The sequence below is a fragment of the Branchiostoma belcheri genome, unplaced genomic scaffold (assembly GCF_001625305.1).
Source record: "Branchiostoma belcheri isolate BF01 breed outbred unplaced genomic scaffold, Haploidv18h27 scaffold89, whole genome shotgun sequence".
Lineage (NCBI taxonomy): Eukaryota > Metazoa > Chordata > Leptocardii > Amphioxiformes > Branchiostomatidae > Branchiostoma > Branchiostoma belcheri.
The window spans coordinates 424,889-440,489 of record NW_017804564.1 but is presented as its reverse complement, the minus strand read 5'-3'; the positions used below and the strand labels follow the sequence as shown (position 1 = coordinate 440,489).

Below are 15,601 nucleotides of genomic sequence, written 5' to 3'. Positions count from 1 at the left end.
TTCCTCCAGAATTCTGCAGAATTGGGTTAATTTCCAAGGGGTCACTGATGGCTACTATGTATTTCTTTATATCATTTTACCTATATCTTAGAATATTAGCCCATCTAGATGTAAGGTTACGTGCTGAGATATGGGAATTAGTCCGGAATTAAACTGGAATTCCGGAATTAAACTGGACACTGTTTGGTATGTTGAGGGGAAGTTATGTGAAGTGTCTTTGCCAAGGGCACAGTATGGGGTATGTCGGTGGCATTGAAAAACCCAGGACCCATGGGTTCCGATACGAATGCCCTACCATCCAACACAACAAATGAAAGACAAACTTGTACATAGCAAGCGCCACATTTTCTTCTGCACCACACTGTTAGACTTTCAATTTCTTGCACTACCACCACCAATCGCATGAGGGCTGGACATCATGCCCCCCATGAGGTGCTAAAATGCCCTGTAACAACATACATTGTATAGGTGTCATTACCTGCCCGGCCCAATGAGTGCTGGACCTTTTGGCCTAATCGGTTGGTGAGCTGGTTGTGAGCTGCCACGCCGGCGCGGGTTCGATCCCGGGGGTCAGAGTCAACTTTGCAGTTACTAGTACTCCTCTCTCTGTGTTAGAGTACATATCCAGTACGTGTACGTGTCCAGTACGTATACGGCATACATGTACTAGAAGTAGGGCTGGGTACCGGTTCAGAAAATTCAGGTCCAGGTCCGGATCAGGTTCAGAGGATCAGGTCCAGGTCCGGACCTAAACCTGGACCTAATATAGTGAAGTACAGTAGTAGGAGCAATTTACCTGAGTACGTGTATGCCTTGATGATATCTATCGCTCGGTACTACCACAAACCTTTGGTCCGTGAACTTTTTTGTCAACCTAAAACGGAACCCACTGTTACAGAAAGAGACAAACATGGGTTAAGGCTTAACTAGTTTAATTCATGGTTATTTTTTTCACTTGCCATGACCAGATTACCTAAAGATGTCTGTACAATCTACCAAAATGTACTCTAAAATTAACAGATATGTACATCGGGTCCGATGATCAGGTTTTTGCGTTTAGGTTTTTTGGACTCGGTTCTTGAATGTTGTTCAGGTCCAAACAGGTCCAGCTGAACCGGTACCCAGCCCTAACTAGAAGATTTAAAGAATACTCACCGCCAGCCTCTCCACCAGCATAGTCAGCTCCTCCTGTAGCAGTTTGTCATCTTCAGACTACAGGAAAAGAATATATCCAGTCATTTTTTTCTTTTTCATAAATATATGGAAATACTATATTATTATTAATTCCGTAATATTTTAGCATTATATCATATACCAAATAGACTCCTATTAAATTGTTATTTTGTATTAAAACACTGTAATATACCCTACTTCTCAAAGAAAGAAGGACTTTTGATCATTCTCTTCAGTTTCACAAAAATTAAGGGTACAGCATGATATGCAGAAAACAGTAACCTGAATCGTTGCACCTAGTTTAACTTCATCTGCCGTCTATCTATCAGTATGCCAATATATACATCTTTATAGAAGTTACTTGGATACTTGTCCACAATTTCACGTATTTGTTCCAAAATGTGTGCAAAGCTGAAATAAAATCCACATGCGAACTTCACAAAAACATCAGAAAAGACCCCACATGGGGGAGGGGGGCATAATGACACAGCAATCAACACAACGGTATGAGCGCTTCACAGAAAAACACCCAAAGAAACCTTACATTTAACCGAGCAAATTAAGAAGTCTAAGACATGTCCTCACCAGTTCTGGCTCCTTCTCTTCCTTCTCCTTCTTGTCTTTCGTCTCTTTCTTCTCGTCTTTTTTCTTCTCCGTTTCGGGAGTTTTTTTCTTGGTGTCCGCCATGGCGTTCCGAGTCGTCAGTGCGCGTGCGCGCGGCGCGGGGCAGCATGGGAGTTTCGGGTCCAAAATGGCGGCGCCCATGGAAGATGAAGATCCCGTCAACTCGGACGACTTTTATTCGCTTCTAAACTGTCCCAGAACGGTGAGACCGCAGGGTTTGGGGGTGGGAGAGCTCGGGAGGGTTTTTAGGAAAAGATACAGTTATTTGCGATGTCTATTCTTTCTCCATAGGTGCATGCACAAATAGGTTTTGGAGTGAGAGGTCGCCTAAGGCATAACGGTTGTGTAACGAAATTATACCTACTGAGTACGTGATGTTGTGAGTGTGGGAAATTGTGTACTTTGCTTGATTGGGACTAAATGACAACAAATTATATCATGTAGCTGCACAGCTAGCAAGGACGCTCAGCACTAAAATGTTACCTGTGTAGAATCCACCATCAGTCAATTTTTTATGGGAAATTCTGGACGTTGCATATGAAGTGGGAGGGGTGGGGTGACGAAATCCACTGGAATATCTCTTTCTGTACGTGGTACCTGTATGTTTTACAAGTGGTAAGCTTTGCCGCAGCTTTGCCATAGAGAGAAAACTCTGTAGATCTTGGGCACCCCTGCCCATTGAGTAGCCAAAGCCAGTCACCAGCCAGCCACAACAACCTGCACTGTATCCTAGGATGATCCTCTGACCCCGTGCCTGAGCCCTCAACTTAATGAGGTTAGGCACCAGGACGAAGAAGAAGAAGAGATCAGTCCGTAATAAGGAGCTATCCCAACCCAACAACGGACAAACAGACAAACAAACCCACAGCTCTGACACCCAAAACAATACTTCCGTATACCCGGAAAGAAATCATGACTGATGTTTTGATCAGTAAACAACTGCAGGTTTACTGTATCTTGACATCAGGCAATGCACTCACAAGTCCATGTGTGGCACAGTACTAGCACTGCAGGCAATCCTCAGACCACAGCAATGGTTAGCCGTAGGGCTGCGTACCTAAACGTAACATCAGGTACAGGTACAGGTACCGGTACAGAGGTTTAGGTACAGGTCCGGACCTGTACCTGTACCTGAACAGTTTGACAAATTAACACGTGTTCTTCACTTTTTCAATCATGACACAGAAACAATAATAAAGTGTTGACAACTTGTCAGTATCTTCCAATCACAACCCTGGATCAGCCACACTCTCGCGATGTCTCGTGAGACTGAGGATCTCAAATCAATCGACGGTGTTTACGTCTTTTCCAGTGCTAATTTTTCGTCTTTGTGGTAGGATTTACCTATCTTTAGTCATATACATGGTGTAAACTAGCTATTTACCCGCCATCATCAGAAGTACCGAAGGCTAGGTGACCGACAGAACAACATCCTCACCACGAGACTACGTCTTGACTGGTCCCAGCTGAACTCTACCCTCGCCAAGTTCAAACTCACCTCTCGGAGCTGCAGCTGTGGAGCCACGTCTGAGACGGTTGCACACTTTCTCCTCAGCTGCCCTCTGTACGAGGACGCACGGCAAACACTTGCCACCGAAGTATGTCGCCTGACAGATCGACCCCTCTCTACAAACATCCTTCTCAACGGTTATCCAGGTCACGACCCTCTTACAGATCAAAACCTTCTGGCCGCTCTTCACACTTACATTTCATCAACAAACCGATTCTAATTACATAACTCTTAGTCCTTCCATCTATTCCTACAACATTGTAAATATTGAAAACAATATATGTTTGTAAATATTATATATTTTGAATGACCTCTGGCCTCCTACCATACTGATTTATTATTACTTTTTTGTATACATTGCATTAGTCTAGGTTATGGATCGTAGGGTATGTGAGTCGTACTTTATTGTGTTATGTATGTATGTATTTCACAACGTGGGGCCCGACATCAGCTCAGCTGCCAGGGCTTCCATTGTATTGCACTGTATTGTTTGCAATTTAAATAAATAAAATAAAAAAAAATAAACTAGCTATTTCGGTATATACTCGTTACTTCATGATCCGGTATTTTGGACCTGTACCGAAACGATTTTTACGGTATTGGACCGGTACAGTGTACCGGTCCGCAGCCCTAGTTAGCCGTGGAGACTCTTGATTCGGGCTTACATTGCATTACGTAAGCCCGAATCAAGAGTCGCCACGGCTAAGCAATGGTTACATTATGTGCATACTGTATGTTCCTGTAACACTCAACAATATCATTCATGATACCACCAGGCTAGTCAGGATGAGTTGAAGGCAGCCTACAGAAGACTGTGTATGGTGTACCATCCTGACAATAACCTACTAGTACATGTACATGTATGTTCCCCAGGCTAGCTAACTCTAACCTACATGTACATGTATGTTCCCCAGGCTAGCTAACTCTAACCTACATGTACATGTATGTTCCCCAGGCTAGCTAACTCTAACCTACATGTACATGTATGTTCCCCAGGCTAGTCAGGATGAGTTAAAAGCTGCCTACAGAAGACTGTGTATGGTGTACCATCCTGACAAACACAGGGAGGAGGAGGACAAACAGATAGCCGAAAAACTCTTCAACCAAGTCCACAGAGCTTATGAAGGTTAGTTAAAATCATATCTTTATCATAAGCTACTACTGTACTAGTACTTTACAGTTTGAACTGCACATATGCTCAGGTAATATGTCATCAAAGTTGAAGACCCCTGCCATTACATTTGGAATTGGCCTGGTTCTATCCACTAGGTGTCTGAAAATGCACCGGAAATAAAACCTTGATTGTATTACATGTTTTAAATTAGCTATATAATACTAGCTGTAAAAAGCGTCAAAAGGTTTGTTAGAAGGTTTTGCCCACATCCTTGTATTCATAAAAAATGAATTTTCGAGCCCTGCTCTGCTAAGGGAATTGCTAAAGATTATCCAAATATTAACCAAAATATTCGTTTATTTCCCTAGTTCTGAGTGACCCCCAGCAGAGGACGATCTATGACATCTACGGTAAGAAGGGTCTGGATGTGGAGTGGGACGTGGTGCCGCGGACACGCACGCCTCAGGAGATACGCGAGGAGTACGAGAGACTACAGAAGGAGAGAGAGGAGCGCAGGTTACAGCAGAGGGCTAACCCTAAGGTGTATAAACTGTTCATGGTTTGAAGTTAAATAGCTAGCTGCCGCTGTGCTGCATGCCTGTGAAGCTGGTGTGTTACGCCAATTTTTAGGGTGTTTTTCAGAAGTGTGTGTGTGTGTGTGTGTGCAGTATGGTGCATTTTAGGTACATGTGCATGAAAGTAAGCCCCATAGATTGGCAATAGATTGATCCTGACTGCCCATCACAGTTTGGTATAGTGGCCTTAAAAATGGTTCTTGAACAACCTGTTCCACCATACCATCCACTGTTGAAAATTGTCATCAATAGATAAATAAATGGATCAATAAAAGTTCCCAACATCTCCAACTCTTGTCAATCATGAATGTAATTTTGTTAGTAAAAGTTTTAAACACTTGTCCCCAGGGCACCATCAGTGTGAAAGTTGATGCTACTGATGTCTTTGATCCGTATGATGCTTATGAAGAGGAAGAAAGGTAAGAGCTTGATGATTAGATATCTTAGTTTATGTTCAAAGTTTTACATCGTACCTTCTGTTATTTATTCATTCACATCATATCATGAATGTCAATGTCAAAAGCCATTCTGAATGGTGTATAACTATAAAAATCTGCTGTCACAACTACATGTAAATCCAATGAACATATACCAATGCCAGTATCAATATAAGCTGAATCTGAATATCTGTAATACAAACATAAATGAATGAATTAGCAAATGAATTTTTGTACGTATATATCCCAAAAGGGGTAATTACAGGTCACGGCAGAAGAATTGTTTACATTCAAATACATGTATTCAAATAGATACAGATAGATCAAGCCACAGTAAGTTTTCATGAATCATAATACAGTATTCCATATTGTTGTTCCCATCCGGGCTTGACCTTCCCAAAGACGACTGTTACATTCTGTCCTTGGTAGTTTTCCATTCCAGTTGACCCTATGACCTTGAACATTTGTCTCCAGTGACCTTGGAATACAGGAGTGCACCTCCCATGGATAACTCAATTAACCTTCTTCCCTTCCCCCTGACCTCTGATGACCTCCAGGCACCACCATGTCTGCCCTGATGTTCCACACTGAATCACAAATAGATGTTGGTGGTTTCAAAACTCATTCTGACTGGAGTAAAGAAAAATGGCATCCTGTAGTGATTGATATCATTAACTTTAAATTACATTGGTCAATGTAGTTAGATGTATTACCAGAATCTACATTGGTCATTTGATTCACTTTCAAGGACACTATAAAGGAACCACAAGTAGCATCTGAAATTGCTGATCATATAAACTGATTGTGGGTTGACCAGAGGAAAATGGCCTCCTGTGACATGCCACTGCCATAGTGTGTGATTAAAATGTTGGTGATTCCTGGCACTGCAACTTTTTCCATAACTTTCATGGTTGCTTAAAAAATTATAATATATGGTTAATATTTTGAGATATGTTATATGAGATATGTTCAATAGCTCTGAAGTTCCTGTATGTGTGTATTTTCAAGTTCCAGTCATAATCATGAATAATACACAAGTCTGCTCTACATGTACTTTCAAAATTATTTTCAAAACTAACCTCATACAACTTAGCCACATTATATGCAAAAAATCTGCAGACCTCAGTACAATTAGAAGGTTAAACTTAAAATGTGTCTCTTCCTCAGGAGGTTTCCTCGAGTTGAGATTTCCCAGATGTCCATCTCCCAGTCTGTGGACATGCCTCTCACCAGTAAGGACACGGCCGCCCTGTCCGGCAGCCTGCAGTCCCAGAACGGGATGGGAGGGGGCACTGTTAACTGTTCCCTGCGCAGGATCACGTCAGACCAGGGATGGGCAGAGGTGTGTGTGTGTTATCATATATTAGCATGAAGGCTCATCTGTGTAATTATTAAATCCCATAGTGAAATTTTATGAGCAAACACAGCTCACCTCAAATTTTTGGTTCCTCTTCCATCAACTTTCTTCAGGAGGGATGATTCTATGGCTCCGAGAACATAATGAAAGTATTGACGTGTGCATATCTTCTTTTAAAATTATAGTTTAGTTGTTTTCTAGTTCTTAAAGTGTTTGCTAAATAATAAAGCCTTTTTGACAACTCCTCTGGAACAGATCCGGTAATTTTCAATATTTGTCTCTGAAAGTCTGATTCACTTTTTTATGGCAATGTTTGTGTGAAGAGTTGTTTAGAGGATTTTCTTGTTTTTCCCATTCCAGTTTGAAGTTGGAGCAGGAGAGGGGCTGTTTTGGGGCCTGAAAGGCTACAGAGTTATATCTAAAGGCTGGTAAGGCGTTATGGTTTTATACATATCAAAACAAGAAATCAGAGCTCTCATCTAATACTTGAATTATGTTTGTTCTAACTGCAAACACCTCCTTGCCATGAGAAATTAACTAACTGTACCATGTTGTTTGTCATTTTACAGTTGGGGCCAGGTATCAGGTGTGCTACAGTCCACACCCAGGGGATTCAGACCTGGACTAAACACAGGTAATTTTTTTTTGTACTTCTGGGTACAGTTAAAGTAGCTAAGCTGTTGGTGTGTGTGTTTCTTGTTGTTGGCAGGTTGACAGCGCATGGATGGGAAAAGATTGACTTTATTTGGAGCCACAATTTGAGCATTTTAGAAAAATGCACCATCAATCAGTTAACAAATGTTTCATTTGTGTAAAATGTTTCTCCCTCAGTTGTTTGTCGACAGTTGGATAAGAACACGGCAGGTTACCTGGTGTGGAGGTGGGGCATGGCCTCTAGTATCAGCACTCAGGTCGTCAGGACAACTCCTGCTAGCTCGTTTAGCGCTACTGTACAGGTAATTAAGTTTCTTTCATTGTTCGTCCTAGATTATATTTGTCATTTCCTTCATTACTCCAATGTTTAGAGTCAGATGTTCAAGGGTTAGGTGTAGCAAGTCGTTTGGTATAATGTAGCCAGCTGCCGCTGTGTTGCATGCCTGTGAAGCTGGTGTGTTACGCCGAAGGGCGGTTATAATTATACCGTTTATGCGGATACAGATTCAGATCCCAAGTCTTTGGTTAGTGGTGACTCACTGTGACCATTTTGTTTAAGTCTCTTGAGTGGTTGGTACAGACAGTACGCAGCAGAATTTTGAGAGGCAAGTTTTATACACCCATACACAGCTCTTTTGCTGACATGTTTTCCGTTGTTGTATTTCAGCTGGGCATCCCTGTGTGTTACCTGTTGCTATGTTACTGTTGCTAAGTTACTGTTGCTAAGTTACTGTTGCTATGATACTGTTGCTATGATACTGTTGCTATGTTCCAGCTGGGCATCCCCGTGTGTTACCTGTTTGCCACCTATACCTACAAACTACAGGATGAGGACGAGTCAAACTTCAAGGTGGCCGCCAAGTAAGGACCTGTTTTTTGTTTCGCACAACCAGTAAACTGCCTTTAGACACAACACACCAGGTTTGTAGAGTAAGTACAAGCTGTGTAAGACCAGACTGTAAGGTTTGAACCACTCACACGGGGATGGACCCCTACTCTTTTCAGTAAGTGTGGTGGGATCTTTAATGTGCTCGAGGTGTGGCTGTCTTCAAACAAAAAGCCTCCGGAAGACCCTAACCATGTCTAGGTACATAGTTTTTCCAGAGTTGAGTGAGGAAATACATTGGGGCCAGGAAGGGATTAGAATCTAAGTCAATTATAGCCCTAACTACAAGCTCTCCTTATTTGTATCAAACTGAGATAGTTATTGTTGATGTTGACATGTTTCTAAATTATTTACAGAGCAGGGACGTTTGGAGCGATGGTAGAGTATGGAGGAGAGAAGAAGATCAGCACACACAGTCGACTGGGCGCGTTTGTGTCTGTCGGGGTACCAACGGGAGTCATGGTCAAAGTCAAGTAAGTATCTGAGTGTGCATTACTAGTATGTACTTTTAGCCTCCATGGAACTAGTATGCAATCTTGCTTTTAACAATGGCGGATGATTTTTACCATAGGTTACAAAGCTTGGACACAAGTTTAGTTTATTTAATGAATCGCCGTTTATTGAATTGCACGAAAACGATCTTGTCTGACGTAATCTGTGAAAAATAAAAATTTTGTGCAGACAAAGTACATTCTGCTGACTTGAGACCAGAGAAATAAGGGCTCAATATAAGCAAACAAAACAAAGATGTGCTACATATACTGATGTGTACACATACTAATAAAATGGCATAGTTCAAATCTCCAACTCGTGTGTTTCCACAGTATAAGTATAGGGGATCCATTCCTCAAGCTAACCGACATCTCTCACACGCAGTCGTCCCTCAGTAAGACATATGGAGCTGCATGGTTCCTGTTGAGAGCTTTTATTCAGCCTGTCTTTTGTTTCCCCAGGTTGAACCGAGCGAACCAGACGTACCTGTTCCCGATCCACCTGTGCCACGAGATTGCGCCCAACGCCGTGTTCTACGGCTCCGTCGTTCCCGTCCTCGTCTACTTCGCACTAAAGAAACTCGTCATGGACCCATTCCTCAGGAGACAGAAGGAAGAGTAAGGAATTATCCTAGAAGTACATCTTCTGGACTCGAAATTCAATTTGGCAATAATTTTATTGTTTACTGGTGAAATGAAAAAGGTAAAAGCAGTTGCATAGCCTTTGTTTTGTTTTGAGGCCTCAGGGGCAGTGAGTTGTTGATCCACTGTGGCTAGGGCATGGTATTGGAAGGCAGAGCCCATCCCTCTCCTTCCACTGCCTTTTACATCCCTAACCAAAGTCAGGTACCCATTTTACACATGAGCTTAGTAACACCTACTCTTTTCTTCGTTTTTCAGAGATTTGGAGAAGAAGAAGGAATCCAGCATGAAGGAGACACTGGAGAAGAAGAGAGAAGCAGAATCAGCTGTAAGTACAATGTACATGTACGGTACCTGGTTAGCAATCATCACTCATTCATTCATTCCTTCATTCGCTGTGGAATCCAATAGTTTCAGGAGCAGGTTTTGGAATCTGGGGCAACAAATTGTACTAACTACTATTGAGTACAGATTGTTTCTCTGTTTGTCTGGACATAGTAGCTTCATTCTCTCCTTTACATCTTTGTGCTGCAGGTGAGGTTAATGCAGGCGACAGTACAGAGGATAGTAGAAGCTGAGGAGGCAAAACAAGGTTTGTCACCACTTAAGTCTTAATTTTTTTTTATAGTATTCAGTTTTGATCAGTCAACACTAAAGTCTTGCATTTGCAGCTACATAGAAATGATTTAATAATTTGTCCACTAACATTTTGGCCAGAAAAGTGAAGACTTGTTTAATGTATTCCTGCAGGCCTTGTCATTCTGAGTGCCTGGTATGGGAAACTGGTTGCCAGTGAGAACAGGTAAGTACACGGTCAATGCAGTTCACTGCAGAACAGCGTACTATAAACATTATCACAATTTCATACTTTTACCAGATGTTTTAGTCTTAAAAGTTTACAGAATGTTAAAACTATTATTTTAAAAGCACCATACATGTATGCATGATTTATTGTATATATTGACCCATAATTTGATGGTTGCCATGGTAACTTGCAGAGGGGCGGAGCCTGGGAAGGTGATTGACGTGACAGTTCCGCTGCAGTGTCAGGTCAAGGACAGTAAGCTCATCCTCACTGAGACCTCAAAGGTATGGACTAATGTACAATGTGTTACAACTTACAGTCCAAAAGAAAAGCTACTGAAAAGTAGTTCTTGTGTGTGTGTGTGTGTGTGTGTGTCCGTGTATGTGCGTGTCCATGTGTGTGTGTTGTGTGCATGTGTGTCCATGTTGTCTGTCTGTGTGTGTGCGTCCGTGTGTGTGTGTGTGTGCCTGTGTCCATGTGAGTGTGTGTATGTGTTCATGTGTGTGTGTCCGTGTCTGTGCATGTGTGTGTGTGTGTGTGTGTGTGTATGTGTGTGTGTGTTTGTGTGTGTGTGTGTGTCCGTGTATGTGCGTGTCCATGTGTGTGTCTGTGTGTGTGTGTGCATGCCTGTTTGAGTGTACACTGACTCCCCCATGCACGTGGGTTTGTTCTGTCCCCAGGCTGGGTTACCCGGGTTCTACGACCCAGCTGTGGGTGAGGAGAAGAGTCTGAGGGTCGTGTACAAGTTCCACAGTGTCATGCACGAGGTCACGGTCGAGGATGACCAGCCGCTCAGAATTCCCAAACAATGTGAGTCAAGTCGTGTTCTTAATCATATATGTTAGGGTCCATTCCAAGTCACCACGTGGGTTTTTAATCATATTTCTAATGTTTTCTAATTAGTTTCTAACACAAGAAATTTTAAACTTTCACTTGGTCCAGATGGGTTTTAAAAATCGTTAGATGTTTCAAGTAGCATTGGATGATCCACTACTTTTCGTCAGTGACTGTATCTAGTGGATTCTACTTACAACAAACATATGTGACAGTTTTGGAAATCTATCCAGTTGCTTGAGTAACAACTTTTTCTTTATTTTTTAAGTTTATAATCACTCTTACAAATCTTTTGTTGTAAATCTGACAGATATATAAGGCAGGTAGATTGCAGTCACTACAGTCTGATAGCTTTTCTGCCTTATAACTTAACATCAAAGATCTAATTGTTGCTACTTGCTCTATTTCAGCTCACAGAATTCCCGACCCCAGCTAGCAGACGTCCAAACAAGACTGTAGCTAGAAGCAAAATACATGTAGCAGCCTATGTTACACAGTAACTGTTGCTGACTATCAGCGGCTGGTTGGGCCTCCTGCCCCAATCATGTCACACCATTTCTTCACTAACAATGTAGCTCGTAATGATAATGAGATTCATTTTGGAATATTGAGTGAAAAACATACCTCTTTCTCTCAAACTTTTCTTACAGTAATATTGACAGAAATATTATGTAAACTAAGTTCTATATTGTTAAATTCTGTCACATCATGCATTGTGTAAAATGCTAAGTACATACAGCATAGTATGTACTAGTGATATTATATACATGTAGGTCGTTTCCCATGTTATTCATCATGTGAATAGAATGTTCCAAAACAAAGTTATTTAAAAGCTGTGTTGCTTTTTATTAGTTCTCAAACTCTTTTCAAACTTGTTAAACTTGTCTGTACTGGTGCAAATATCGTGTATTAAACAAATTCAATGCCATACAGTCATGTACATGTTGTGTTTGACAAAATTTAACATTTTTCCTTCATTATACAAAGTTGAGTCGCCAACTCTCCTATTATTCTTAGAAGATTAAAATGTAAAACAAAGCCTGGTGGGACAGGATTCTCTCATATCTTCAGCAGAAAGCCAAATGATAACAGTTACTGAAAGTTGATCAACTTGTCTTACACACATGTTCCATAGTAATCGGATTCCCCATGACTCGATCATACACCATCTTAGCTTGTAGTTTTGTGGAACTAGGGACTGGGTATACATGTAGTGCGAACACAGGCAGCCTGTTCCTCTCAGTCTGCTGGGCCAAGTCATAGTGGTGCAGGATTCTGTCCCTGTGGACAGATGGGCCCTGCTGGCCGTACAGGATAACCAGGTAGTAATGAGCCAGGCGCACCCCATCATGATCTGTAGGAGCTGTGTGGATGAAGTGGTCTCCCGTGCTCTTACCCAAGCGTAGGGTGGTGCCCATCTCCATTTCGTAGCCCTTGGGCCACACAATTGTGCAATGCACTACTGCAGGGGGCTAGTCTGCTGGTAATGCACTCTTTCTCATATGTGCTGAGTGCTAAGCAGAGATTCAGAAAGAAGTGTGTTTAATTTTTAAAGTCTTTGGTATGACCCGGCCGGGGTTTGAACTCACGACCTCCCGGTTACAAAGCGAGCACTCTACCAGTTGAGCTATTGCACACCATAAAAACTACACATGTGTACAGTAACATCTTTGTACTGTATTTATTTTCTGTAGCTGCTCCTAAACTTGTTAACAAGAGTTTTAGCCAAGGATTCATGGACACAATTCAGATAAACATGGTCTAAACAAGTACCAAACTAAGCTGGCAATAGAAGTACACTATAGCTGCATATTTTATATACATAATGATATCCAAAAAAAGCTCATAAAAATGACAGTGAGAAGAGATGAAGAATATAATAATCATTAAGTACTAAGTAGCTGGATCTATAACATTGTGTAAATCCAATTTAAATTTGTTGCTTCTTCCAGTCCCTTAGAGTTTCGAAAAAGAAAAAAAATGGTTACTAATAGCCAGACTCTTCCATAGTATGAAAATAAATTTTGAAGGTCTACAGAAGCTTTTTTTTTTTAATTTGTAATTTTTTAAGCGATTCAAAATGGCATTTCATAGGTGTGGATCAAGCTTGCTTATTTTTACAGGTTCTGTAACACTACATTCCATCTGGCCTGTATGTACAAATTGCTTGATATAAAAGAAACTGATTGTTCTGCTATTTCTAATATACAAGTACAAAACACCTACACTTCACCATTTTCATGAATAAACAGTGACTATAACTCTGGTTATGTATACAGTTGTCCTAGAAATCCTTTGAAAAAATGTCATCCAACATAAAACATATAATTGTAGCCTAACCTTAGTCCCAACTGTATAAAACTTCAGTATCACAACCTATCAATAACATGATCATACAAACAAGTAATATTTGTATCTTTATTATATTCTAAGTAATGCAACAACTACCACCTTTGTAAGCTAGACGTAAAGAAGTCAACTTCTTTATTCCAGACTTCTGAAACCAGCTTTCTTAAACTTTAAGTTGATGACTTTAACAAATTGTCTCGAAAACCAAAACGTCTCGGACTTTCCACAATGTGTAAAACACTGATTGCATCTGGCATGATTTTATTACACACCAGCCTTTGTTTGCAGTTTTACATGATACAGGCTGTGCCAATGCTCTACATACATTGTACCAGCAAACTACAGTACAGCTAGTATACAAGTTTGTGGGGACTAGATGTTGCAGTGGAAAGGGGGGGGGGCTCACTGTGTTGTAATTTGCAGTTGAAACAATTGGCAGTTGTAAAAGTTAAGACAATGCAGTGATGAGTTTGCAATGGGAATCCTATTGGCACTGGGTTCAACTTGATAGAATTGCAGTATTGTCCATTGCATTGAACTAAGCACTTAGTCACAAAAAAAAGGTCATATACATTCGTCAAGTTTCTGGCCAAATGAACCAGATTTACATGATTCATGATACAATTTGACTTCACATAACTACAGTAACTGCCCATCAATATTATGTTTTGATTTTTTTCTTACAACATGCTAGTCTCCATGATACAAATGCACATGTATTGCAACATGACGTGGCTACTGAAGTGGGATTTTAAATCAATTGAATTAGGACAGGGAATGTTCCCGTGTAACCATTTTGAGTCAGTTATTCCCCACTCTCAGTGAGTCTAGCTTGTCTTCAGTATTGGCATTTCTGACTTATAAACATACATATGTATGCTGTTCCAGTAACCTGTACTTAGTTCAGTGCCTAGGTCGTCTCATGGCCTTGCACTGAGCCAATCTGTTTTTAAAAAGCCATGTTTCGGTATATCTACAGTCTGATTATGCCAATTATAGATAAGAGCACTGTCACTTAATTACACAGCCACCTTTAAATTGACATATCTGCAATACAAGCACAAGTTACTGTTGTTGTGTGCATAGTTATACTACAAAATAAGTGAGAATGGGCTTTTCTTATATCTTGACTAAGAAACTAAGCCAGCCTGGGCCTTGGAATTATTAACTGTAGCTAGACTACATTTGCATATATAATACAGCATATCAACACATTTTTTTTTTTTTTACACATGCATCTGTATTGTATTAAACTCTAGTATACTATACAGACTTCATTATTTATTGTCTTACGTTTTCTCGAGTGACCAAAGTGGCAAGACTTACAAGAAGTTATTATGCAACATTGTCACAAATTTTAACTTTGATCTCATGAAACAAAGACTCCAGTTCTGATCAATCTATTTCTGACACAACAGTCTTCTTCAGTACGAATGACCCATTTTTTTGCAGGACATTTCACTATAGGATCATGTGACTCATTCAATGGCTCAATAATCAAAATTTACTGAAAGTCTTTTTCTGTGTTGAACTTCAGTTAAATTTGTGACAATTTTGGAGAAAGATAAAAGTTAGTGCATGTGACACCAATGACACCAAAATACAGCTGTTTCATTTCCTGAACACATTCATGCAACTGTAACAAGTTTTATTCAATGAGGACATGTACATGAAACTTCAGATATTACAAATCAATCGTCCAGTTCTTAATTCCTGCCTTCATGTACATGTACATGTATAATGACGCCACAGTGAGCATGGCAGTTAATTCTGAACCTAGCACCTTGGCTCGCAGAAAACATTCTTTTGAGAAGCAACCAGTCCTTAATAATCATTGCAGTTACAGAGAATTGTACATATCATAAATTGTTTTATTTTGATGTCATTAGTGTCACAATCACTACTTTAATGCATTACTAAGTCTAACTTAAGTTTCTAGACTAATAAAGTCACAACATCGGCTTGGATAGCGAGCTCGTAGAATTCACCGCGGTGAAAGCCGACGACAGAGAATTCGCGACCGAAACCTCCTTCGGGTTCCCGCTGTCACTGGGTAATAACCGTTGTCTCTGCAGTTGCCGGGCGTTGGTCTCCACGTGTTGCCGTAGCGACGACCCGACCAGCGCAGCCGTGGGGTCGCTGAACTGTGC

At 40.8% G+C, this 15,601-nt stretch overlaps 2 protein-coding genes across 2 annotated transcripts in view; one reads left to right on the top strand and one right to left on the bottom strand.

Annotated features, from left to right (window-relative positions):
* Positions 1–1,876, bottom strand: part of LOC109487504 (26S proteasome non-ATPase regulatory subunit 2-like) — a 16,726-nt gene extending 14,850 nt beyond the window's left edge. Inside the window, exons 1-2 of the mRNA XM_019791499.1 lie at positions 1,759–1,876; positions 1,156–1,212 (exon numbers count right to left, since the gene is read on the bottom strand). The gene's annotated coding sequence lies outside the window, so the exon portion shown is untranslated. The remainder of the gene's footprint in view (positions 1–1,155; positions 1,213–1,758) is intronic.
* LOC109487543 (dnaJ homolog subfamily C member 11-like) lies at positions 1,858–12,119 on the top strand. The gene is made up of 17 exons (XM_019791558.1): positions 1,858–1,999; positions 4,304–4,433; positions 4,790–4,962; positions 5,345–5,415; positions 6,601–6,775; positions 7,151–7,218; positions 7,360–7,424; positions 7,622–7,746; positions 8,220–8,305; positions 8,687–8,803; positions 9,284–9,439; positions 9,722–9,791; positions 9,998–10,055; positions 10,214–10,265; positions 10,462–10,552; positions 10,949–11,078; positions 11,513–12,119. The coding sequence occupies exons 1-17, from the start codon at positions 1,859–1,861 to the stop codon at positions 11,536–11,538; spliced, it is 1,734 nt and encodes a 577-aa protein (XP_019647117.1). The 5' UTR covers position 1,858; the 3' UTR covers positions 11,539–12,119.
* Positions 12,120–15,601: the final 3,482 nt, after the last annotated feature.